We start from the raw sequence: 27,980 nt of genomic DNA, 5'->3' as shown, positions 1-27,980 counted from the left end.
TGACTTACCCAACACTGAACAGAATAGAATAATGTGGAACTCTTCAGGTGAAAGAATGAAGACACCAGACAGATGTAGTTGGTTTGAATTCTTTAAAGGTGCATTCAGTAGAGTGTAATTCTTCTATATTTGCAGGCATACGTATGTACATCAATTATATACAGTCCTCATAGAAAATAAAACTAATAAAAAACAATCAGCTTTTGTACAGAAGCAAGAGAAACTATATATACATCTTTAATATCCCAAGGCATTAGGTACACCGCAATGTTTTCTCCCACCTTACATTATGCATTGAAATAACATACATGAAAACATTCCGCATTCAAACTGACTGAAAAACAAGATTTATATGAGAGATGTTAAATCTGAAGACTACTCGGGTTTATTGTAAAGTGAACTGTAAACTAATGATGAACTGAAGATCACGTGAATCATTCGGCTCATGTTTAACCTAACGGAAGATGAAAACATGTTATGGTGTGTTTGACTTAAAGACAACCAAGAGTGTCTATAGAGCACTCGATAACGTGACACCATAAAAAAACACTGTAACAACAATCTAATGAGAATCACAATTTTGACAATTTGATTTTGTAGCAAAATGACCTGCTCGTGTTGTCATGAGAGAACTGTGGAACATAAACACGCATGCACGCAAGCACGCAGTGATCACACAACATGCACAAACATGCCTGTATGCTTCTCTCTCTCTCTCTCTCTCTCTCTCTCTCTCACACACCTCACTCATCTTACATTTCTACACACAATGTAAATATATTTTTCTCTATAGGTAGGCCTATAACTTTAAATATTTAAGAATAAAGCGCTCCAAAAAATAAATAACCACAGTATTTAAGTTTTTCTATTGCAAGATAGTAATTCATTTTCTTTTAAACTCTGTATGTGCAAGTTCTGTGCAACAGTGCCTCTTCTTAATCTAAACAAACAAACAAACATTACATTCAATACTGGGAACTTCAACCGCAGATGAGTATCCAAACCCGGCTCTACAATCTCAACATTCCAGAATCTTTGCTTCAAGGTCTGAAGACGTCATCACACGCGCTCAAAAATATCCAATCGCAACCAAGATTGCACTTCAAGTATTCAAATAAAAGAGTCCCGTGTGTGTTCTGGAGTACCAGACCTCAGCCATTCACCGCGGTAATGCCAACACTTACTGAGGCAGGTGCACATATCGCAACTTTGATTTGTCACAAACTTGATTTTTTTCTCAATCAAACTGCTTTTACTTCAATAAACATTCCAGAAAATAAAAATCAGCTTATTGTTGAGATTTCAATACCCTAGGAAGGTCAAAGCCAGTTCAAACGTCCTGTCATGAGACATGTGGTCCATGGGAAGCAGAAGTACAGACGTTTCAGCTTACAGTAATCTCTGGTGTGCGAGTTAAATATAGAAATAAGCCTCCAGACTTTCATCGCTCACACCAGAAACCAGCTTGAGTCTGACACGATGTTCCTCGGGAAACTGTAGAGTGCAGCAAGAGCCCAAAAACATCAATAAAAGGGCCACTGTCATTTGGACTGATGAGTCGAGGAAGCACCCGCGAATCACACACGCGTCAGTCAGGTGCTTTGTAAACAGAGAGCGCTATAGCGTCCTCCATGAGATTAAACGTTTAAATGTAAAGTTCTGCCACGAAACGCAGGAAGTCATTAAAATCACACATGTTTTTTTAAATGCGACAGGCACCGCAATAAACCTGCGACGCATCAAACATCTCCAAATGTGCATTTATACAGCAGAAGAACACTGCAGATTCTAAAACATAGTCGGTTTAAAAAGAATTTCTACTTGATTTAAAGTGAAAAGCGTGTTGGTATCTGATGCAGCATTGAGGTTATTATTCGCTCTCAAGAGTCATAGAGTTATGCCCTTCTGTGTGTGTGTGTGCGTGGGGGAGCAGAGAATCATGGGAAATGTGGAATACAATGAGAGAAAATTTTTTTCTCTCTTAAAATGTGAGTCACTGTGAATGCACCGAGCTCAGCAGCTCTGAATCAAACATATTAAAGCACTTCAGGACATCAAATATTTGACGCTCCATCCAAAAAAAATTCATTAAGGTCAGAAACGGTCAGGAAACGAGTCATGTTTCACCCCAGACATTTAGAAAGCTAAAGAGATAACAATTTACATGTGCATTAAAATAATAAAGCCTGTTTACTCCCATTTACATTTTGTACCAAAGTGATTTTGACATTTAAACTTGTTCCCACCAAATGCTTGTTATGGAAATGAAAAAAAAATCTCTTCTGTAATAATGTGAATATAAGTTGAAGATTATATATTCATATAACGAGAACGACCTTAATGAACTTCAAAATCCTCACTGATTTCTGGGTGAAACACGACTCGTCTTTCATGAGGTTTGAGCGTCTGTCAGGATGAGGCGTGAGAAATAAAGCCATTATAAAGAAACTCTTATTATTGCACGGAGAAACTTTTGGTAATCATCATGTCCTCTACAGGGACGTCAGAAACACAGTTATTAAATGATCGTTTATATTACAGTTTATACTACACTAGATTTATTTTGAGCGGAAGAGTGCAAGGGATGTGCATGTGGACGAGAGCGATAGAGAACCAACAGGTCCTCTCTCTCTCTCTTCCCTGAAGAGTTTAGTCCAGAGTCGCCCCCTGGTGGCCCTGAGAGGGAAAGACACTCGTCTAGTCTGCAACGCAACCCTGAGACCACTACGCTATAGGCCAAGTACAGACAAACAAACACAAAGAAATCTCATTCGTGCAAGCAAAACGTGCTCATCCTTGATGGATGACAGCTAGTGATGCGTGTCGAGTTGCATTCACAGCGTGGATTCACACTCAACTTTGCAGGTTGTGATGGCGGCGCCCTTGCGGGTGAGCTTGAGGAAGCTGGGTTTCTCCGACACAGCGGATTCTCCGTTACTGGGGGACGTCAGCGCCTTTGTCTGCTCGCCCTTCGCGCCCTCGCCCTCGCTGTTAGACCCTGGATAGATGACCAGGAAGCAGGAGGCCAGGAAGCCCAGGAAAGATCCGCCAGACGCCACCATGGGAATGACCCGCACGGAGCCGACAGCGTCCACCACTGCGCCCAGCGCCGACGCCACCAGAATCTGCGCGATGTACACTTGACACGAGAGGATGGCGCAGTCGATGCCAAAACCTCGCTTGGAGTTACCAGGACTGTGATGGATGTACTGCAGGCAGACAGAAAGACACAAAACACAATCAGATCATTACACAGACAGATGCTCGGAACACATACAAGGTCAAGGATTAACATCTGTATGATGAGATTGTGATGAATGAAGACTCTGACCTCTTTCATGTCATGATACTGTCCGAGCAGAGCATACGGGCAGTAGGAGATGCTCATGGAGATGATTCCCATGCTGCTGATCATCACCATGGTGACGTAGACGTTCGGGAAGATGGCCATGACGGCCGTGCCAACCGCGAAGCCCAGGGTGCCCAAAATATAAATGACCTTAATGCTGAGGTTGAAGTTATCCAGGTACTTCTGCAGTAAAGCTAGAATCAAAAGAACGAAAAGTCAATGAACAGGAAACGCAAGGATGTGAATGGGACGTAGACGTGGAGGACACTGACCCGAACAGATCGCAGCAGTGGTCGCATAGATCACCAGACCCCAGCAGCCCATCTGCACGCCCCGGTGGTAGTTATGAAGAGCGGTGGAGTTCAGCGGAGCCTGCGAAAAAAAAAAAAGTCACCTCAAACAAATGATGTTTTATTAGTTTGGTCGGAGCACTTGAAGATAACTAACCCAGCTGGTTTCCTATAACCAATCTCACCAATCACCCCTTATCCTCATTCTCTCTACATTTCTCAACATCCCTCCTACATCCCAACTCCTCATCATCAACCTGTTTTTACCGCAGCATAACAGGGGGGAACAAGCCGAGTCCGGACAAGGGGCGGGCACTCCGAGTATGGAGGAACTACCAAACTCGGAGCCCTCTCCCCAGGACAGCACGCCAAATACGCACACAATCCGTCCCTTATCATCTGTCCTTATTATCTGCGAGGCCAACCCATGCAGTTCTGAGTCAAAGTGAAACCAGAGAACAGAAAGAGAACGCATCTCTCACCGTAGGGTCTCCATCGTAGATGACCTGTCCCATGAAGTCGGTGTAGAACACAGCCTCGGCGATGATGGAGAACCAGGTGACCAGGTGACACACACACAGCCTGAAGAGTTCTCTGGGCATCTTTAACATGGACATCCACAGCAGACGGACGGTGGTCTCCGTTTCTCCCTCCTCGCTCTCCGTGTCTCCGCTGGAGTTTGTGTTTCCGCTCTGATGTCTGGTCCTCTGGCCGTTCCTCTGCCTCTGCCTGTGCCGTTTCTCTATCTCATAGATGTCGTTCATGCTGCGGGACGGTTTGATGAGGAGCGCCGCGTTGGCCCGCCTGTAGCGGTAGCGATGGGAGCCGACCCGGCCGTAGTACGAGAACGTGCAGGATGACTGTCTGTAGAAGGTGTGACGTCTGCGTCTCATGGAGGCGTTGGTGCTGGATGGCTTCATGCACGTGCCGGGCGAGGTCTGACCGTTGAGGGCGTTCTGATCCGTGGGATGACCGTTGGGAGGCTTTGATTCGTCGAGAAGAGCTTCCTCTCCGTCCCGCTCGGGCTGCTGCAGGAACGCCGACAGACGGCTAAGTCTACCACGCAGGAACTCTTGGCTGTCCACGCTGCTGCTGCGGCGCGGGGGCGACCCGTGACAGGACGAAAGGCGGTCTTGGAAGATCGAAGGCTCGATTTCATGCAAGAACAGAGAGTCGTGGTCAAAGTGGTCCAGCGTGGCATCGGGCATTGCCAGAACAGAATCGCTCTTACTTCGGACGATGTCCACGTCCAGGAAGTCCATGTCCAACTCGCGCTCCGAGCGTCGGTCAGCGTAGAGGTCGTAAGGCTCGTGTTCTCGGATCATGTCGAGCTGGGACGGGTGTGCCAGAGATCCGGCGATTTTAACATTGGAGTGGGTTTCCGCCTCATCATCTAGACGATCCTGCTGAGGGCTGAACTGCTGTTCCTCGATACTGAAGAGATGTAGAACCACAGACACACTGAACAGAATCGCAGCAAAGAAGAACAGGATTTGCTCCTGAGACTTGAAGGTCCGACCCAGAAACGTGTGAGTCCAATCCAGCCCTCCCAGAGCATAACCCACTGCTCCACCCAGACCTGCAAACATGTTTTCATGAGCATTTGTTAAGAGTTTGCACGTTCTCTTGCAGATTCGTGGTTTTTATATGATGTGCTGTACCTGCGGAGAAGGCGTGTATGTTGAGGGCCATATCTTGCTCATCCGTGTCAGCCACATCTAACAGGTACGCTCGTATCGGACCCTCTGTCGCATCGGCACAGAAATCCAGCACCACCACCCCCAGTACAGTCATTACAATCCCTATCGGCTGATTATTGGGAACGTCACTTATAGCAAGACCTGAGAGAGAAACAAACATTTCTTTATTTTAGGCCATATCAAATTCATGGCAAACTCAGTCATGTTACCACAATGTTATAATGAACATAAACAATTAAACAAGATACATTACATACGAATAAAACACATACTTACATATACATTTAGGCTAAATATACACATTTTGACGCATTTCCATGTGAAATGGTATTTCGAAAAATAGTGGGCATGGCTTTCTCCTTTCTCTGGTATCGGTTCCACATTTATGGACTGATCTGCCCATTGGAACAAGATCAGCAGATTTTGTGTCCATCTTTAAGAGTCTCTTCCGTCAACACCTGACCCATCAGTTCTGACTTCTATCTCTTTTGTACTCTTTCAAAAAATGTACTTAGCTCTGTATACTGTGGTAGTTTATATGAGCCCAGTTTTCTTTTTATTGCACTAATGCTTTTTGTTGTCCTTATGATGTTCCGATTGCTTCCATTGTTTTCCTCGTCTTTGGATAAAAGTGTCTGCTAAATGAATAAATGTTAATGTATAAAAACAGCCGTAGCATTTTGAAATGGAACTTGCAGCAGTTGAAGGGGAGGAGTTAACGGATGCTCCGCCCAAGCCGTCTAACATACATCATTACAGATGTAAAGTCACCACAGGACGGATGTATATTTTCAGATTTTAACTGAAGATTATGATGGCACATTAATTTTAAAAAGAGAATGATCCACATTAATGAACTATTAACAATAAACGCTGAAATATTTCATGAAAAAATAGGAAGTGTTATTTTTAATTTCACTGGGACTTTAAAGCTGTAAACATATAAAGCATCAGTGTGACTCCATAAAGAAGTGTTTTAATCTTTCTTGTCCAGATCACATAAAAAATGATTGAACATTATACCTCAGAGAGGGAAACACACAAGTGCTCACAGATGCACAGACGGGGCAGAGGTGAGTGAGTGAGTGTTATTTCATTGTTTGTGTTGTTCTCTGTTTGTGTGTATGTCATCCATCAATATTTCATACAGATGCACACACAGCCTGAGGACACATGCCATAAACACATTATTGAGCTTGTGTGAACTGACCTTGATCTCCTGCACAGCACACGCTAACATGTGTGTGTCCCGCATCAGTTCAGTGCTTCACAATCTGACCAATGAGGAACTATCAAGTGCACTAGCTCTGACTGTATACTTGATGGTTATTTCGAGTCAGGGTTAAATATAATATGGATGAACCAAACAGTTGGATTAGAGGAACTTAAAACATTCATATTCAGCCCAGCTCCTGTATGCTAAAGTATAGCACCCAAAACATCTCAGATAAACTCTTAGAATAGAGTGAGAGATCAGTGTTAGCTTGAACAGCACAGTTTCTCTCTCACAATGGAGTCGGCGTGCAGTCGTGGAGACAGGAAGTTGTTTCTGATAGCCAATGAAAGGTAAGAAAGGGCACAACAGGAAACTGTTTCCTGTGAACTTATTCCTAATCCTTTCCCATGTCATAGAGAGCCACACACACACACACACGCATGCACACAAACACACACACACACACACACACACACACATACACACGCACACAAACACACACACACGTACATGCACAAACACACACACTATGATCACATACACACACATGTTTCTGGGTCTCTCAGCAGCAGAAGTCGTCATAGTTGGCTAAACTTCTATTGTGGTGATGGGAGACTTACAAGTTCGGTAAACAATGGAAGCAATTGGGTCGAACATAAGGACAACAAAAAGCAGAAAACCTACTACAGGGTACAGAGGGAAGTTTAGTTTATCTAAGCTTAAATAAGTAAGCTTTTTTTCACATAGGTATATGCCATCCCCTGGGATCAATCCCACAACCTTGTGTTGTTGCTCTCACCACTGAGCTACATGAAAGCTATGAAACAAATAGAACTGTACATGACTGACATGACAACATGAACATTTATGTCATAAACTCAAACACTGATACAGTCATTTAATGCACATGACTTGAATTCTGTATTAATGTTACTGAGAGGAATATTATAATACTGTGCTCACACCCAACACATCAAAACAATCTCTCAAGCAAATAATACAAGCCACATAAAAAGCTATAAATGTCCAAATATTTACACACATACAACTATAAAAAGAAGAATCTTAAAAGATTTTTTGATCATTTTATACCATTTTCTTTGATTCGATGTATGTGACTTTGGCATGTCCCTCACACTGCTCAGCTAACGTCATTGAGTGTAACAAACAAATCAAATACATTAGATTAAAATATATTGAATGTTTTTATTTTCCTCAGTAAGTTATTTAATAAAACGCTTTTATTTTAAATAATTTATATACTATTTTCATGATAATATTACCCTGAAGTTGATGTCCACCCTGTCACTATGGGATGAATGGACCTTTAAGAAATCATATGATGTACTCGGTGACGTCCCTTCTCCTTTTTGCCTTAAAACATCTACACACAAAGTGAGTATCTACACTTGTATTTCACAATTTTCATCATATTGTGTCTGTAGTCTGATGTTGTCAAGCTTAACATGTCCACCCTGTCATAGGAATATATTCATTAATATAAAAACATTTTAGAAATCAAAGACATATTTTAAAAGTGAATCACTTTGTACACAGAGTGTTCATTAAATGCAAACTTTAGCCAAAAAATATCCACCTTGTCAATGTCCGCCCTGTCATCAACAAATATCATATAACATGAAATATTATATAATACAACAGTAATAACACATAATATAACCCTAGATGCAATACATGAGAAGAGGATATTAACTTTTTTGACAAAATTGGCAAAGCATGTGTATTGATGATGATCGGTTTTGATTTACTCCACTTTGAAACAGTCCATAACAGGGTTGACATCTTTTGTTGTTTGCGCATATGGTGTCTGCTTGTAGTTTAATACTAAAAAGTGTGTGAGCTGGACAAACATATTTTTCTAAAAGCCTAAATACAACAAATATTAATCTCAGATTTGTTTTTTGAAAGTTGTGGAGTCTCAGAGGCACTTTATAGTAATAGTGACTGTACGGCACATGAGAATTCTTAAATTTTTTTAGTTGCATTTACCATGTTTACATAAAGTACCATGGTGTTTACCTGGAGCTCTGTAGTACTTTACAGAACATCATGACATTACTTTAAATACATTTCACCTTGGCAAAGGTAATCTGGAAATGAGACAAACCTTAAAAATCTTCTCATCATATGAACTCTTGATGTTGCTTTCAACTTGACTTTCAAAAGCATTTTGTCCCATGCAATCTGATAACTCACCTATCAGTGAACCATTGAGGAAGAGGGCGACGCCCAGGAGCACGCCCACACAGAGTGCAAGGATGAAGGGTCGGCGGCGTCCCCATCGCAGTGAGCAGCGGTCACTGGCCGAGCCGATCAGAGGAGTGAAGATGAGACCCAGGATGGGACTGAGGAACCACGTCAGACTGTAGTATTGCTCTGGAAGACCTGAGAACACCAGAGTATGAAGATCAGCATCACAAACTACACACGAGTGTGATGTCACTTCCCACGAGTGAGACGCTTTTAAAGCACGGACCAGTCCACATTTCTAATAATATGGATGAATGAACGAGGCATTTATATTGCGCTTTATTGTGTATTGCTGTACACCCGAAGTGCTTTACAGTCTCTCCTCAAACCTCCACCGGGATGATGCGACGGCAGCCACACACCAGCTACAGGAGGAGAGGAGAGAGACATAGAGCCAATTCAGATAAATATTGATAAGTATGAAACACAAACCAGGATTAATGATGTATATCACACATCACGCGTGAAAGTCCAACAAACCCGAAAGAACAAAACAAGCCATAGATAAAAGACACGTGTGTGTTTGTGTGTGTGTGTGAGTGTGATGTAAATTGATTATAAATGTAAATGATTATTAATCGAACAAAATCTTTCAAACTAATCAGGTTTATTTGAAACTGTGAAATGCAGAAAAGTTTGTGTGATGGTTTGGTTTATGTTTATTTTCATTCGTGCTATTATTTTACCGTCTCACAATTGCATAAAATAAACAATTTGTTAATTATGGTTGTATGTTCATTTTATTTAATAAACAATTTGTTGAATGGGTCGTGTTTGAAGAAACCGTGCGAAATTCTTAAAAAAGAATATTCATACTGTTTTGTAAATAGTTGCTGACATTATCACCTAAAAGAGTCTGCTGGCTCCACTGGACCTATTTATTCTGTTCCACCTTAAAGCATGGTTTAAGGTGGAACAGAAGACTCTCACACTACTGTAACTTGTAGATAACCAGATTTTTTTATTGAAATGATTCATAATTGAGATGATATTGTTCTTAATGCTTTTGACAGAAAGTCGACAGATGAAAGAAATGGGTTTGGTTGAAGTCATGACTGAGGTTGTTCTGATTGGGTATCGTTTGGTTCCACGTGACAATCAACAGAGTTCTTGTGCGTTTGTCCTCAGGGTTTCCCACACTTCAGGATTTCTGATCGTTATCAACATGTTGAATATTTACAATTCTCGATCGGGGCGACTCCGATGTTCTTACGATCAGGTTCATTCACTCTTAACACACGTCACACCACAGGAAATCATCTGTAGAGCCGTTAAGATCATCAGGACTTTACCTAGGACTGTCTGAAGGGAGAAATCAGACCGATTATCTTGTGGTGAGGCCCCGGCATAAGGATGCCATAATAGGATTACCTCTCTCTCTCTCTCTGACACACACACACTCACAGAGAAACAAACACACACACACACACATGCCTGTTTGTTATGTAAGTGATGAGGTTTGAGATGTTGGGACAGCAGTAGATACGTCACAGAACAACTTCACACAGGTGTGTGTTTATGTAAGTTTGTCAGGGTCAGTAAACGTTCAGCGATGAATTCTGAATCTGATCATCAACACATTCAAATCGGACCAAAAAAACTACCATTCTTCACAAGCTTTTCAAACAATCCACCAATCTTTCCCAGAAAAACAAATACATTCTTCTAACACTTGGACCGGTGTTCACACAAACATGTATTCGGAGAAAACGAGAGAGACTCAACACATGTGTAGAATACACACTATATCCTCGTTACATCACAGGAAGTGTGTCATGAAATGAGCCAGCGCACCTGCTGAGAGAACTCTCAAACATCTCATCAGAGTCACAGATGACCTGAGCTTCACCTCACGCGACCACCAACCTCTTCCTGTCACCATCCGCATCAAATCCACTTCCTCTTCCTCACACAAATACAGGTTTGATATATATATCAACACAAACTTTACGAACAAAAGATCTGAATCGACTGTTAAGCAAGTTACTTGTTCTTGGAAAAATCTGTCTAGTAAACATCCAAACAGGACGTGGACATTTCAGTAAATAATGACGGGACGTTTCGCTTTCCCACCGAGTCAAAAATGACCAACAATGCTGAGAGCCGAGCGCGTCGACCGGAGGAAGAGAAGAATGGCGGCGGTCTGTAAATCTCACGCTCTTCTGTCTTATCAACAAGAACACAAACAAACTCCCTGTCTGCCTGTGTTATCAGCCACCCAAACACACAACATCAGATTCTCACAGCGGACCTCACAAAAAAGATGCTCACACTGGACGATGAGTGTAGCCACAACGCCAGAGAGAGAGAGAGAACATTATTAGAATTTTATTCTAATGTTTGTAATTAATGAATGTCTCTTGTTATTTGTTCAATGCTTTGGCAATCATGCCAATAACATACCTTAAAATTGAATGAGAGAGAGAGAAAGAAAAAGAGATTGAGAGGGAAAAAGAGAGAGAGAAAAAAAGAGAGAGAGAGAGAGAGAGAGAGAGAGGGTCAGATGTGTAAAAGACAGGAAGTTGGTGCTCTCAGGCTCTCAAGCCCGTTCATCAGGTGCAATACAACATCAAACAAGAAGAAGAGCAGATTACACGTGGACCAGACTTCAGCCTGTCGGTCACACTAGGTGATCCAGGACCTGAATGAGAAACCCAATCCCTCCTAACTCTGATTGGTCCGAAATGGAGCAGATGGCAGAATGAAATATTAACAGCAGCTCTCATGTTCTGTTCCACCTCAGCGTGTGTCCGGAATAACCCTCCGTCCCACTCCGGCTAAAACACAACCATATTAATTATTCAAAACACACACACACACGGGTGCACACACACACAGAGAGAGAGACAGACGGATGGAGATGAGTGCTTTTGGATTTGCTCAGCAATCCTGACAGCTAACAGACTGGTCTGAGATCAGTATTTAGCACCCGACAAATAACAGCAGCGGCATATGACTGACAGGTAAAGCAACCAATCACGGTTGGTTTTGTAAAACGTCATGCTTATGATGACGACATGACATGCAAAATATGCTTATCCAAAGCATGAATGATCGTCATTAATATAAGAACAAACCTGTGTGCGTCTCAAACATCAAACCTCTCTGCTTTTTATCTGGTCAGTGATCTGCTTATGCTGAGAGACATGAAAGCTGCCAGGTTTAATGATATACACACCCATGTCTGGTTTATTATCTCCGTGGGAACAGTCCAAAGGCGTAATGATTTTTATAAAATAAAATTGTAAATATTGTACCCCCTAACCTAACCCCTAAACCTTAAGATCATATAAAATGTACAGAACAAAAAAAACTTATATTTTTCTATGCTTTTGGACACGGGGACCTCAATTTTGGTCCCAACGGTGACACGAGTCCCTATGAGTTGGTGTGTATTCAGTTTTAGGTCCCCACCGAGATATAAAAACAACACAAATACATTTAGAATTTTGAAATGGAACTTGCAGCAGACTGACAGTTGAAGGGGAGGAGTTAACAGATGCTCCGCCCAAGCCATCTAACTTGCATCATCAAAGATTTTAGGTTTTAACTGAAGGTTATGAGGCTCACAATTTTTAAAAACAGAATGACCCACATTGATAAACTATTAACAATCAATGCTGCAATATTTCATGAAAAACAAACAAAAACACAAATGTACATTCTGAATCTTTGACAACCTTTTCTCCAATGTTATTCAAAACAAAGTCAAACACTTATTCTAGTTTCAGGCTCTTCAGCGTCTGTCTGTGTTTTTGTTGTGAACTTTATGAGTGAAACCACACACAGAATAACTGTGGATTGTGTTTGTTTTGTGAATGCTTGAAATTCACCAGTTGTGAAAAGCAAAATTTCCTCACGATCCTGCACATTCCAGGCTGAAAACACAACATCCCTCTTTCAGTCCATCCGGCTGAGCATTGTGGGACACACGCTTCAACCCCAAAAACGTAGAGATGTGCAGTGTCACACATTCCTTCAGCCTTTGTCATGATCTCTACGACTGCACATAACTTAAATAACTGCTTTCATACATTGTGGGGTCTCTCTACACATGTAATGATTTTTATCCTGTACAAACGGTATGTTGTATCCTCTAAACCAGTGCTTCTCAACAGGGGGTACGAGGTCCACAGGGGGCCCCCAGTTGATTTCCAAGGGGGCCTCTAGATGTCCACTATTTTAAAATGAGATAAAATGAGCATTGAAATACATGAAAATACAAGATTTTATTTGGCCATTTTTATCATTAATTGACGTTTTTCCAGTTATTGTAAAGCACTGTTGGGTAGAAATGTAAAGGGTTGGGGGGCCTAGGATATTGTTGAATAAAATGGGGGGGCCTTGAGAGTCAAAAAGGTGGAGAACCCCTGATCTAAACCAAACTATCACACAAACCTTTCTGCATTGTGACATTTTCAAATAAACATCTTTTGGATGAAATCACATAGTGTCGTGTCATATTAGATCAAATCTTTTGCTTTACCTATCTGAAGCAGCACAGGCGTGACCAGCGCCGTCTCCATGGCGTAACAGAACTCTCGTCCAAACATGATGGCACCGTGCATGATCCACTGTCGCAGCGGGATACGATCTATAGACCCCTCGCTGACGGTCTCCTCCTGACCTTCCAAATCCCGCCCTCCAGCTCCTCCTCCGCTGGCTCCATTAGCTCCGCCTTCACCACCTGAGCGGCCGCTGTGTTTCTGCACCGCCTCGACTGCCTGAAGCTGCACGCCATCCGCCTCGCTGTTCTGCGGGGCCATCGCCGTCGCCGGCATGCACTCGCGTCACACTCCACGCAAATCAGAACGGAGGCGATCCGACACAGAAAGCAGCAGCAGCTCCGTATCCTGCGGGTGCCCTGGTGTTCAGAAGCTCCGGCGAGGATCAGACTCCAAACTCCAGACGCTCGCAGGTGATTTGATTGAGACAGATATGACCCGATCATGAGGTCATTCACTGTGATGCAAGTGTGTGTGGGTGTGTGTGTGTTTATGTGGGTGTGTGTGATGTGCACGTGTGTGTGTTTTGTGTTTACTGTCTACTGGAATAAGTAAAAATCCATATCATATGCCATTCAGTTAATACCAGTTTCATGATTTGTATGGAGGCGGTGCAGTAGAGGGAGGAGGGACGGCTGAGGGGTGTTGGGCAGGAGAAACCAGATGGAGCGCCCCGGAGAATCCCCATGGAGTGACCGATTAATCTGACAGACAGACAGACAGAGAGAGAGATGGAGAGATTCAAATTCAGAAATTCAAAGAAATCACAAGAGTTCTTCACAAAACAAGATCTTGTTACAGTGTGTTTGGCTCACGTCGCTTCTTCAAGCCACATATCTTAAAGGGGTCATATGGCGTGAACACGTGTTTTTCTGTGTCTTTGGTGTGTTATAAGTTGCCCATGCATGTATTAGACACGTACAATTCCAGAACTGAGAGTGTGGGAAGAAAAGATGCGTTCTATGTAAAAGAATAAAAAGCAAACACCCCCACAAATCTAGGTAAATTGGTGGTCTGATGTGACTAAGACCGCCCAAATGTCTACTCAAGTAAGGTGGTGTACCTGTCAGTACAATGGAAGAGGAACCTGATGTTCCAAATATGGTCAGAGGCGTTTCATTTCCCTCACAAGCTTGCATTATTCCACCAATCACTACACACTGGTGAACTGGCCAATCAGAGCACACCTCGCTTTTCAGACTCATGAGCTTTGTTAAAAATCTGTGTGTTTCAGAGAGGCGGAGCAAAGAGGAGATACAAACATGCACGGTATGTGGAAAATACAGCGATTATGAACCGTAAATCATGTATACACATTGCATGACATCTAAAAAAACCATAATATTCATTTTAGCCGTGTCATATGACCCCTTTAACACACATCCTTCATGTCTGTATAACACAAACCAGTCAACATGTGAAACTTCTGGTGCAAAAAATATAATATGACCAATAATAAATCTCTAATAATATCATGACCTAACATTAAACTCATCCCATACAAAAAACACATGAGCTTCACCTGTGCAAGAACATTTAAAACGTGTGGTTTTAGAACATTCTTGTGTGAATCACATGTAAATTTCCATGTAAAAACCCATGAGACCACATGTTAAAGTGTGATGATGTTGTCTACACGTGAAAAACTTGTAAGATTTTTTTCAGTTCAATAAAATGAAGCATCTCTAGAACATTCTGCTTACGATCATATGTGTGTTAAAGTAGAAGAATGAACCGCTCTGGAGGAAGAATCAGACTTTCAGAACAGTGCAAAACATAAAGAGCTAAATGTGGCACGCTTCAGAAAGCACAAACAAGCTGATTAAACCTCTTAATGTGACTGAAAGAATGTGATTAATCTGCACATGCCGTCTCGAGGGCTTTATAAAAGGATTGTGCTCGAGGATTAAAGCAGTAAACAGGGTGGACATTGTGTTTGCCGTATACAGATCGAAAAAACCTGAAATAAACCCAAACACACACAACATCACAGAAGAACTCCAATAGGTGATGATGAGGCGGACTCCTCCAAACTTCAATCTGTACTGGGTCATCACCCGAGACAAAGATCATACAGACACACTATCAGTTATCAGCTGGAGTCTGTGTTCTCATCCAGTATTTAAATATCACATCTGAACAGATGACTGGAATTCCCTCGGGGTCATAAGAGTCACGCTTTAACCCGGTTACTCAATCCAGAGAGATATGAGATGTCTAGACTTTATGAGAATACTTTTAATTCAAAAAGATGCTTCAAGACACCCAAGGTCAATTTACAAATATAAAAACACATTTCATCCTAAATAAACATCAACACCATTATAAACACAGAACATATAAAACACAACAAAAGCAAGATATTTAACAGTAGACAAACTCACACGCACTGTTACCAAGCAGCTTTACAGGAGAAAAAAAACGATGTGAAGTACGGCGGGATATCATTCTTATAAAGTGATGTTAACGGTTTTTTAACGAAAATGTAAAGTCCCAGTGACCAGGAAGTTTCGATCGTTTTTACTTCTGTATTCTGACACATTTCCGAGTGAAAATGAGTGGGCGTGGCTTGCGTTTTCACTGCGAATTGATTGGATATAAAATATCTGTTGCATTGATTTTTGAAATGAAACTTGCAGCAGACTGGCAACTGAAGGGGAGGAGTTAACGGATGCTCCGCCCAAGCTGTCTAGTTGACATCATTTAAGATAGATCGTCATTTCAGGGCATAAGTGCATTTTCAGATTCTAACTAAATTTAAAAAAGAAAACGTCCCACATTGATGAACTACTTACCATAAACGCTGCAATATTTCATGAAAAAATAAGAATTGTCATTTTTTATTTCACTGGGACTTTAAGCTAATCTACATTTACATTTATGCATTTGGCAGCACTTTTATCCATAGCGACCTACATTGCATCGTATCATACATTTGTTTCTGACTATATGCAATCCCCTGGGATCGAACCCATGCCATTGGCATTGATAGTGCCATGTTCTAACCACTGAGACACAGGAAAGCATCTAATATCAACACGGCCCTGTGGCGAGGAACCCAAATCCAATGATAAATAAATGGAGAAAAAACCCTGGGAGAAACCAAACTCAGCCGGGAGGGTCAAATCCCCTCTTAAGTGTCACAGCTGCACTCATTGACTTTGATTAAAAGTTACTGAGAAAATGAAAAGCAGGGAAAATAGTAATGGGATCATGTATATAACTTCAAACTGCTGTCATGTGTTGTAAGTTTAGCATTAAATACAAGTAATGTTTAGCATTAATGTGACAACAAGTCTGTCTTTGCTCCTGGTTAGTGATGTGATCATCATCAACTTCAAATTTAGATGTTATTGCAGATAACACAAATAAAGTATTGCGTTAATGTGCATTACTCAGACTGACTTTGTCTTTGCTCCTCTGGATGTATTCTTAAATTCTTTGCCGTTCCAACACACCACAGAAAGAGCAAAACATCATGTGAAATACAGTAGAATCCTCACTCTTTATATTTCCAGTGTGCCTGTTTTTACAACAGATGTGATGAAAGTTCTGGTGCAGACTAACAAACAGCTACACAAGGAATATGAAGAGTAAAGGATATGACAAAACAATACAGCAGATGAACAAAGATCACGTCTCAGGAAGGAGTCTGCTGACACAAACGTCTGACGCATGCTAAACACTTCTGTAAAAATCAAGCACGGCTTCTATTCTGCACAGAGACTAAGTTGATTCTCTCAATTATCATTACGAATGAAAGATGCAGAGAGGTCATGTTAACTCGAAAAGGATTAGCAAAAGTGGCCTTTAGCAAAATTAAGAATCCGACCACATCCAGAGAGAGAGAACGAGAGCGAGAGATAAAGAGAGAGAGAGATAAAGAGAGAGAGCGATAGCGAGTGAGAGATAGATAGTGTTGAGTTTCCTCATATAAACATAAAAAGCTATACAGCATTAGTGAAGCCATTAAACAACCACATTAGTGGAATCATCCGGCATCAGAAACCTTTGCATTACAACAACACAGATCTGCTTTCAGCCCGTTCTTCTCCAGGGGTTTGACACATGTACCCTCAGTGTCCATTACGTGAGAAGATACTGGAGATCCAGAACGGATCCAGCTGCAGAAATTCTGCTCAACTAACCTCTGAAGAAACTACACCCAGATATTATCTCAGAGGAACATCAGGAAAAGAGTTTGACAAAAAGAGTATAAAGACCGACAGTGACTCTTAAGTGTTCTTGTGTGCGTATGATGTCTCTCCTCACCTGTGCTCAGACGCTTGTATAACAACATCACATGAGGCCAAACCTCGCTCTCCCACAAACAAATCTACACACACGTCATGTGCTTTGATATTGTGGCAAAACCTGAATCGTGATTCATTGGTAATTGTGCTTTACTCATGTTTGGCTGGACCTTAAATCTTTTATCTTTAAACACAATAAAGAGACATAAAGCACTCTGCAAACAACAAAACAAATGATGTCAAACGAGTATTCCTGACTAATCCTGTGCAAGTTTTTGTGTACATAATGTGTGTGTGTACAGTTTGTAACAGACGCACACACAGACACACATACAGACAGACACACGCACACACACACACACACAGAGACACACACACACATACACACATAGACACACTTTTTGCATATTTACATGTGCCTATATATTTTGATATGTATAAAGTTTATATCATTTAAATATAAATCATTAATATATCTTAAAATGTTACATACCTTTGTGTAAGTTTATATACATTACTATTGACAGTACTACACACACATACATTATGTACGACACAAAAACCTTTATTTTGCACACGATTAGTGATGAATAATCATTTGACAGCCCTCCTAACAAGTGTTATTACATGATGGATTTTTGTTTGACCTCTTGTCCCAGTACCTCAAGACTGTGATCTCTGAGAAAACACTTTGGAAGGCAAACAAGACCGTAAGTTTGGGGAAAATCTCTTTGTTGACCAACTGACCCGCAAACTCCTGAACAGACGATACGCTCTGTTCTGTTAAAAGATAAATATAAGTAAACGTATATCTGCTTTCACGTCCGAGACACGACACGCATAAACAGAGAAAGAGAGAGCGGTGTTAAGACTCGTCTTAAAGTTCAAGGTTAATTTGGTTATATCTGCAGCTGATGTTTATTTCCAGTTGTAGTGCCAACAGAACAGATACTGCAACCCCTAAACAGTGTTTAACTTCACAAACATGACTATGTTCAATCATTTAAACATGACAAACATTGATCTCTCAGACTCATGAACCTGACAGAGACACAGCGAGAGAGAGACCTGTGTAACCTGCTGAACATTACATTTACATTCACATTGATGAATTTGACAGACGTTTTTTTTTTTTTTCTGACTATATGGAATCCCCTGTGATTGAACCCATGACTTTGGCTTTGCTAGTGCTAGACTGACCGGTCCAATCATCCCCACAGGAGCATCAGAGGTCACATACCAGTTTTTATATCACAATCATTTCTGGACCTCATACACAGCCATCATGACCTCCCCACATCTGTATTTCATGTGGCGCATTTGCACGGGATAACTGAAGCCTGTGAACTAGGTGTTCATCAAAATATGATAGGTCATTTATGGGGGAAATTTCCTTTAAAAATGACAGACATGGCAGATTAGCACGGGATTAAGTTCACAGACAACCTCTGCAATTAATACAAATGACTGGAGGTCCCCAGCTAATACTAATCTCGTGTGAATAGTGCTCAGGGCACATCGATCTTTAACAAAGCAAAAGTACAACATGGTACAAATATGTTTTACTCACATTAGATTGCTGCGCCATTCCTATCGGATCCAATATTGACTGCACAGCACTGCTTTTTAATTTTAGTCTCACCGCAAATCCTTCGTCAACCTGTGCCTTGCTAAAAAAGGAATCCGCGGTAATGTTTCACCCATGTAAAAATTAACTTCGGTCTTGTGCGAACCAGTGGGCGGGGCTAGAGAAGTAGTCGTTGATATTTTTCTATGGAGGCGGAGTTAGATAGGTGCATTCTATGACCTGGCGTTCGCTGGTGTCAATAACAGTTGTAATTGCAGTTACAAGGGCGATTTCAGTTCCGACACTTACAGGAATACGATTCCCTCTTACATAACAAAAGCTCGGGTCAAAATTGAGGATAAGTTTAGTAATATAACTGACAAAATGGTCTTGTATTTTGGGTTATGATTCTGATTCTTTGGAAATAGATAATATTCTTAAAATTCTTATTCTACTTGGAAAATACCACATACATAAAGCAGAGTTATGTCGAACAGATTGTTTTCCACAGATATAAAGATTTTTTATGATTCTTTAATATTATTACGAAACAATTGCAAAGCTGTTAAGACATCTCAGCTACAGGATAAAAATGTTTTAGATGATGTGTTTTTTTGTATCGTGCAATGTTGTGCTATGAGATATAATCATTTACCCTATTGATGAAAAAAAACAAGAATCGCAATATAATTTGCCCAGCCCAACATCAGACTTCCTGATTCACTTTCTGTGTTGAACTACGAATCACTTGATGTCACATTTCACTGTGTACCTCTGTCTGCAAACTGCATGAATAATTCTACCCCCACTCTCTAAAAATGATATTGTCACGTTTATATTTGGTATTTTATCACTTGGTAAAAAACACACAGATGGTGAAACAGAGCACTGGTGAGGTGACTGACAGTGGATATGTTTCATGAGTTCAGCTGACTGCAGTGGAGGTATCCTGTTTAAATGACCTACATCCACACCCTGATCCAGTGGGACCCAGATCAGCATCCCGCCACAGAACCTCAGGAACATTTGGGTCACTTAACAAGGCTCACCAGGCACACACGGAGATCAGGTCGCCACGGTTACTGGTGATGCTCCGATTACAATTAATCTAGAGATACTGCGAATCAAATTTCCAACAAGTCTCATTTCAGAGGCACATCAATCCTTCCGTACCAAAGAGAAATATTTATTTTACTGACATGATCCAGGTCTCCTGAAAGACACAGCATTGCCGCTTTATTATTATAATTATTTGTATAAAAAAAATAGAAAATGACACCTCCAGAACATAATGTTCAGATCAGACCATCCAGCTACTTTGCAAAAACCCTTAACAGCCCTACAGCAGTGTGCATTAAGAGTCATTTATAATGAAGATGAATTATATTATTCACACAAAAATCAAACTTTCTGTCGTTCTGTTCATTGTTCCAACTGAAATATCTGCTCTCGTCTGTTCTCTGGCTTGATCTAATAATAACACACGTGTGATAGAGTCATGAGGTCACAGCCGAAAGCGTGTGTTCCCCGGAGACAAGACGCCTCTCTACAACATCTCCATCTGCCTCTCCGTGACATCACACACAGCCTCAACCAATCACAATCGATCGCTGAAGGATGAATGAAAGCATCTCACATTCTGCTCTGATGGCATTTCGCTAGAATGTTGAGATTCATGAAGGCAGGCAATGCGTACTAACGTAGTACATTTGGTAGTAGATATAATCACATTTTTTCCCTTATTTGACAAAATATTCAAATGAGCAGAAAACTCTTATATAACTCTGTCACGTCCACGGGCAAATTTGATTGGCAAATAAATCTGGCGATCAATGAATCTCATTTCTATGGCAACGGTGACTTATATGCAGATCTCACACCGAACTGGATGCGATGCTGCAGCAGTGCATGAGACTCTCAGGAATGTAAACAAATGAGACGCAGTGACTGCAGTGGTGCAGCGCGGGAGGAGGAGGCATGAGGATGACAAATCTTCACCATAAACTCTCTCTTTTTCCCCCGGCTACTGCATAACCAACTGCTGAAACACACACACACTTTCCCGCAAGCTTCTCTGACATCTGCATCTGGAGAGCTCGATCAGCTTCTGTAACAAACTCGTCTTATGACTCACAACCCTGCAGACCCAGCGCAGACGCACACATGCAGGCAGGATTTACAGGGTCTTGTTTAATGCTGCATCAGCTCCTCTCTGCACGTGCAGTTAACACCCTGCGTCAAATCGAAAGAATGTAGTTAAATGAGTTTGAATCCCCAGTGAATGAGTCATGAAGATGAAAACGATGACTGAACTGAAACGCCTCTCACATCTGTGTGTGTCAGCCACTATAATAATAAAAAACAAACAAAGATCAGCTGAGATATCACTTGACATCATAAGCTAAAAATACAGAAGTTAAGACACACGGCTGTGTCAGCACACGGGGCATGATGTCATTTACCATTAAACAAAATCATTTGACCTTTTTTTACCATAAATTCTAACTTTTAGTTCAATGCAGTCGACATAAAGTCCTAAGAATTGTATTGTTTTTTAATAATGAACCAGGCCCTATGCAAATATTTTTCCTAAGTTCACATGCCAAAACAAATCTGTAAATATTGCATAATACAGTGTGATATAACCTCTCTCAGAGAACCTACAAATCCTGAGGTGAAACTAATCATATCAAGTTTTTGTTTGTTTGATATTATTTAAGTCGTATGGCACAAATGCTGTCTATAAAACACAGAATCAAAACATGCATGAATACCTATAGCAACAGATGTTGTTTTCAACCATGTCCTTCAGAAGGTCCCGCTCTGGTGTTTGGCGTCAGGTTTAGGCAGCGGATCAAACACAACACAACAATCCAAGTAAGTTTTCCTGGTAAGCTTACAGCTCTATATAAAGACCATCATCCACCTCATCACATCCATCATGACCGTCTACCTGCTCCATCGGCAAACGCTCAACTCGGAGCCACAGATAAATAAAAACATTTCATTACATCATCAGCAGCCCCTCCCACCTCTGACACACACTCATTTCTGATTGGGTTACACCTAATAACACGCAGCTGTAGAGGTGACATAGACATTGTTGTAGGATGAGGTCAGAAGTTTTGATGACATCACAGACGTCTGTCACACGGGTCAGGCCGGGTGTTGATGTTGTGCCTGACCCAGTGTGGACGGTTCTCAACACTAACAAGCCCCGTCGTCTTCTCAAACCGTGTCCAAATAAAGATATTTCGTGGCTCACCATCAAATCTGTAAAAACATGTTGCCTGGCAACAGCGATCGGGTTGTTGACAAAGCACAAGACGAAGTACACATTAGTATAAAAACGAAGCACGAGCACAGAGACGAGGTGCCGTCAGAAACGCAACACGCTCATAAATCAAAAACTCTTGTTGACGGTGTTGACCTTCTCTTAACAGATGCATTCTGGGTAATGAGCCCCAGTAACACGATCCAATCACAGGCTAAGTTTGGAACAGAATATTAGTGCGGCGAACAGCATAGAGTGCCAACTATTTTTATTTTGAGTACGTGAAGAAGTATGCGACACTTTCTGCCGTACTGTGCGTGTTTAATTCAGTGCTTGGTTTTTATTTAGCAATTTCAACACCGCGTGAAATTTTTGCTGGCCGAACACACTAGAAATACAAGAGCGGGTCAAACAAATTGCATTGTGGGATATCTCTCACAGAGTGGACTCTGGGTGAGTGTTTTGTGAAGTATTTCAGAAATGATGACTGGTATGTCGGACACAATTAAGTGAACACGTGCAGATCCAGCAGGAGACATTTGTTCAGGACAACAACACTTAATCCTTGAGCAAACGTCCTTGATTTGAACGACAACAGCACCGCTCTTGAATTATAACACACTAAGACTTGCAGAAATACCCCGTACAGCTCCGCCCACAGCAGACCAACCTTCATGGAAAATTCCGGTCTTGAGAAAGCGGGACCTTTGGAAAGGAATGGACCGCTGGGTCAAACACAAGCCAAACGTCTGAAACCCATCTGAGTGATCCACAAACCTTCATACAGGACTACACAAACACTGTCTGACAGAACACACACAATCACAACTGTGTGATGTTGATGTGGTACTCAAAATATCAAACACACACACATACACACATCTTAAGCAGAACAATTTCAAATTCCTTATTTTATGTATTGAATGAATTACGTTGAATATAACACTACAGGAACAGTTCACCTACAAAACTAAAAATGTTTTACTCAGTTTTACTAATTTGTTAATCGTTTACTCAGCCAGTTGTCATTTTAAACCTGTTTGGTGATTTTCTTTCTTCGGCACAACGCATTAGATGATCTTTTGGAATATGTTGGTAACCAAAAACTTCTACTGTATAGACACAAAACCAGTGCAAGCTAATGGGGACTGACGGTTTTTTGGTTGCCAACATTTCTCTTAATATCTTCTTTTGTGTCCTGCAGAAGAAAGAAACTCACACAGGCTTGAAATGACAAGAGGGTGAATACATTTACATTTGTGCATTTGGCAGACGCTTTTATCCAAATCTGCAATGATGTGTAAATGTTGACAGAATTTTCATTTTTGTTTTTTTAAAGAATTTGTTGAATGTATTCTGGATCCTCTGGTGTATAGTTTATCTAAAAACGTTGTCTATGTAGGGAGCTCAGCAGATTTCAGAAGAGATCTCATATTGTGGGTTTATGAGTCAACTCAAGTCTACTGTGCAGAAAAAAAGCTCTGTCTGGATATTAAGAGAACACAAAGCTTCCTTTATACACACCAGCTTTACTGCAGTTATAACACACATTACTGCGTTAAATATTCTCACATCTGCAGGCACATACACACACACACACACACACAAACACACAGACAGACACCCCCAAACACACACACACAAACACACAGACAGAGAGACAGACACACACACACACACACACACTCCTCTCCTGTCTGAAAGAGGCAGATTTTCAACAAAGGTCATGGCTCTGAAAAGTGAGGTGTGTTGTGGAACTGACAGGTACACCACCATACTTGAGTATACATTTGGGCGGTCTTGGTCAAATCAGACCACCGACTGATGTAGATTTGTGGGGTTGTTTGCTTTTTATTCGCTTTAACATAGAACACATCTTTTCTTCCCACACTATAATTTCTTGAATTGTACGTGTCTCATACATGCATGAGCAACTTATAGCACACCAAAGACTCAGAAAAACATGTATTTATACCATATGACCCCTTTAATAAAATCGCTCTTTTTTGGAACAGAACTAATATGTTGAGTTGTAAAAGCTTCAACAAAAAAAACTCCATCTGGGACACAGTGTTCACTAAGAAACCAAGAAAACATTTACTGAAGTAGGGAGCACTGACCCAACATCAGCCGTACATGAGCGATCACCACAGCGTCGGACAGATGGACGGACCCCGAACACAAACAGCTTCAGCATTGTGCTTATGTTTCTCTTGAACGACTGCCAATGTTCTCCAGGACGACAGCGCTGATAAACTCACCTGGAGACGCTATCCATTCCACACAGACAGACACGCTCGACCTCACAATGTCTCAAACTGAGGTCGATATCCAGAAAATGAATACTAGATTTGATTTTTAAAACAGATCAGAACACACTGCTGTGTGAGTTTACATGCCTCAGCTTACGTCGACTGCCATTCTTATCCAACCAACAAAACCTCAAAACTTACAGACGATCTACAGTGCACACAAACAACAGCGAGTCAGCAAAGAGGTTTTATATTTAATGTGAGTCTACAGAGTCAAGCTCCGTCGAGCTGCAGCAGATTGTTCCTGCGGGCTCTGAACTTGTGATTCTCTAACATGTGTGAGCAACTTCTCTGTTAGCACCTTATGACCACACTCATGTTGAGAGAGAGAGATATATATATATATATTTATTTTTAAAGACTTCAGGTGAGAAGCATCATTCATTAGAGTTTGCTCAAACCAGCATCAATCTGGTTCTTCGGCTGAAGTTCTATATTTCTCGTCCAAACGATCGGGTTTATGGACACTACAGAGGACTCACCTCTCTTCAAACACTATTCTTAGCGTGTGTCATTAAGCGCCACTTTAAATATTACTTCGGCACGCAGGGATAAAGCGGTGCAGCTTTAGAGGGTCGAACCCGGACGGAAAAGTGCTTAGCAGCGAGAGGCCTCTACTAAAAAAAGATCTTATGCAACAGTCCTGCACCACTGCCGTGACAAGAACAACATACTGCATTCGTTTACTCCGTTAAACCCATTGTAGTGTCAAATGTCTGTGTATAAACTAAAGCAGAGAGAGGTTCTCACAAAGCCAGAGCTATAACATGCTTTAGTAAACACCTGGTCCAGGTCCTGAACACTGATTGGTTAAGAGAAGTCACAATACTCAAATGTTCTTCCAGTCATAATATTAGACCAAGCTAAGACCTATATTGTCAGTCCAGGCCACTATCATCTAAAGCGTTCACAAAGTCATGTAACCCAGGGCCGTAGCAGCCGCAGGCACTTTTAGGGTGCGTTCACATTTCTAGTTCGGTTCATTTGGTCCGGACGTTGGACTTGTATTTGCATGGACTTTATATGTAATTAACGCATAATTCGGATTTGGTGTGAACCCCCTATTACTTAAATAAGCCGCACTAACAGAGCAATCACACAAATTCATTTTAATAGAAGCAAACATATGAACACACCCTTAGAAACAGATCATTCTGTCCCCTGCACAATTTTTGACCCACTTCCTATATTTCGGCCCGTGTTCTCTGGTTTGTTGCAAAGATTTGAGTGAAGTAACATCCAGCCAATCACAAGCCGAACCATCTTTTGGGCGCGCATACCAATGGCTTCAAATCTACTGATGGGAGTTGCGATTTCATTCACTTCTTTGCATTTTTGGGCGGTTTGGGACAGCATATACATCCTTTTCTCAAACACACACTTTTAAGTATGTGTTATGTTATGACGCGTGTGTGTTATATTCCCTCGCTTTGGATGAAAGCGGCTGCTAAATGAGTAACTGCATGACTGAATATTGAGTTCTTTAGTCTTTTGTCGCACCGCTGCGTCCGGAATGGAGTTGTCCTTCCTCCCCACTAAAGAAAAGTCAAATTGAGCCAAATACTACTCATGTATTATCATACTTTATCATATTTAGTAGCTCTACTTTAATTCATTACAATTATGTTCTTAAGTTTTACCAATCTGTAGAAAAACAGGCTGTCACGTGACTGACAGAGAGTGGGAGGACAGTAACTCGACCACTCCAGAATGAACCATATGACCCTAAACCATATGAATCATTCACAAACACCCCATAAACCATCACACAGACAGACAAAACAACACGAGTGACAGACAGTCTTTCAATTATAAACTTGTATAACGTGACTCCGTTGTTTTCAGCATCCTGTGTTTCTTACTTGACGAGTTGATGTGATTAATGCTACGAAACACTACATTGCTGTTGACAGCGTGTTTCAATGTCATCTCATGTAGACTAGCAAAATATTAGATTGAATCCTGTGTGTATTGTAAATGCAACGCTTTCTAGTCTTCGATTCTAATGGAGATCGGACATTTATAATCTAATGATGATTGATTTAACAATCTAATGGAGATCCTTGTGCTTGTGGTTGATAAATGCTGCACTTGCTGCAATAATAGATGACATCGTCTGTATCATTTAAACACACAAATCAAAGAATTGATGGAAAAAAACAACTTGTTCAGAGTTTCATCACAAAAACACAGTGACTCACCAAAAAGCCTCGAAAGGTTCATAAAAATCCAGTCCGTCTGCATAGAACAGCAGCGCGTCTCCTCTGCAGGACCCTGACAGACACACAGCCGTCTGAGAACCTGCAGAGAGAGTTTACACACATCTCACAAAACATTCTGTGCTAAAGCATTACGCACTGGGACAACCGCACGCACACACAGAGACACACACACACTTCTGTTTTGCATAGCGCAGAGGATCAGCTTACATGCATTGTGAATGACAGCAACTCAACATACAAACATTTATCAAACACACAACTCAACACTGACCTTAATTTTGCGTTTGCATACTCAAATAAAGTGATGCAACAGGCATTCATCATCACATGATAGATCTGTAATACTACTGTACATCTATATAAACATGAAATGGCGTTGGTACATGATGCACCTACATGCATCTTTGTAATAAACAAACTCAAAGCAACAGAGAGTGTTTGTGAAGGTCATCGCGAGATGTAAAGATGACATTGAAGTCAGCATCAGTCTGGTGGCGTCTGTCCTCCAGCATCACCACATCTGATCACACTTGTTAAAAAATTTACATCTTATTTCTCATTCATCAGTCACTGTCAGCGTCATCTGCACCTGCAGAATAACATCTGAAGGACACACAGCATCTGTCAAAGCTTCAGTGTCGCCTACACATCAGTATGGAAAATAATGCGTCTCTAAACATTCATGAAGCACAAACGTGCAACCAACAGCATGACGAGAACCGATTCAGCGTTTAACAGCAACGACAGCACGAACACTTTAATAAAACACGACTGTGTTGAACGTTAATGACGACGACAGCGATGTATATGACAGAAACATCAAACGCGCCGATGTCGCATTGATACTGTAACACCGTAAACATACTCACCCTGACGTCAGTCCGCAGCTGGCGGGAAAATGATGTGCTTTATATGTTTATCTGTCGAGGGTGTGTTTTGGTGTTATTGCACCGGGCTGCTCCGCTCGGGTTCAACTCTTCAGCCGCTGTTATAATGCGCCTTTAAAGGGAATATATGACGG

The 27,980-nt window shown here is 41.3% G+C and overlaps 1 protein-coding gene across 3 annotated transcripts; it reads right to left on the bottom strand.

The window, feature by feature from the left end:
• Positions 1–78: 78 nt before the first annotated feature.
• On the bottom strand, positions 79–27,980 carry LOC130415932 (solute carrier family 45 member 4). 3 transcript variants are annotated; one of them, XM_056741953.1, is made up of 9 exons: positions 27,829–27,980; positions 26,939–27,038; positions 13,313–14,035; positions 8,773–8,961; positions 5,301–5,480; positions 4,122–5,218; positions 3,622–3,721; positions 3,332–3,543; positions 79–3,209 (listed from the first exon to the last, which is right to left on the bottom strand). In XM_056741953.1, the coding sequence occupies exons 3-9, from the start codon at positions 13,605–13,607 to the stop codon at positions 2,835–2,837; spliced, it is 2,448 nt and encodes an 815-aa protein (XP_056597931.1). In that variant the 5' UTR covers positions 13,608–14,035; positions 26,939–27,038; positions 27,829–27,980; the 3' UTR covers positions 79–2,834. The 3 variants fall into 3 exon arrangements, with proteins under 3 accessions (XP_056597931.1, XP_056597934.1, XP_056597933.1); XM_056741956.1 differs by lacking the exon at positions 26,939–27,038 and having other exon boundaries at positions 27,829–27,978; XM_056741955.1 differs by lacking the exons at positions 26,939–27,038; positions 27,829–27,980 and adding an exon at positions 21,926–22,079.

The sequence above is a fragment of the Triplophysa dalaica genome, chromosome 25 (genome assembly GCF_015846415.1).
Source record: "Triplophysa dalaica isolate WHDGS20190420 chromosome 25, ASM1584641v1, whole genome shotgun sequence".
Lineage (NCBI taxonomy): Eukaryota > Metazoa > Chordata > Actinopteri > Cypriniformes > Nemacheilidae > Triplophysa > Triplophysa dalaica.
The sequence above is the reverse complement of the archived record's forward strand: the minus strand, read 5'-3'. Positions and strand labels throughout refer to the sequence as shown.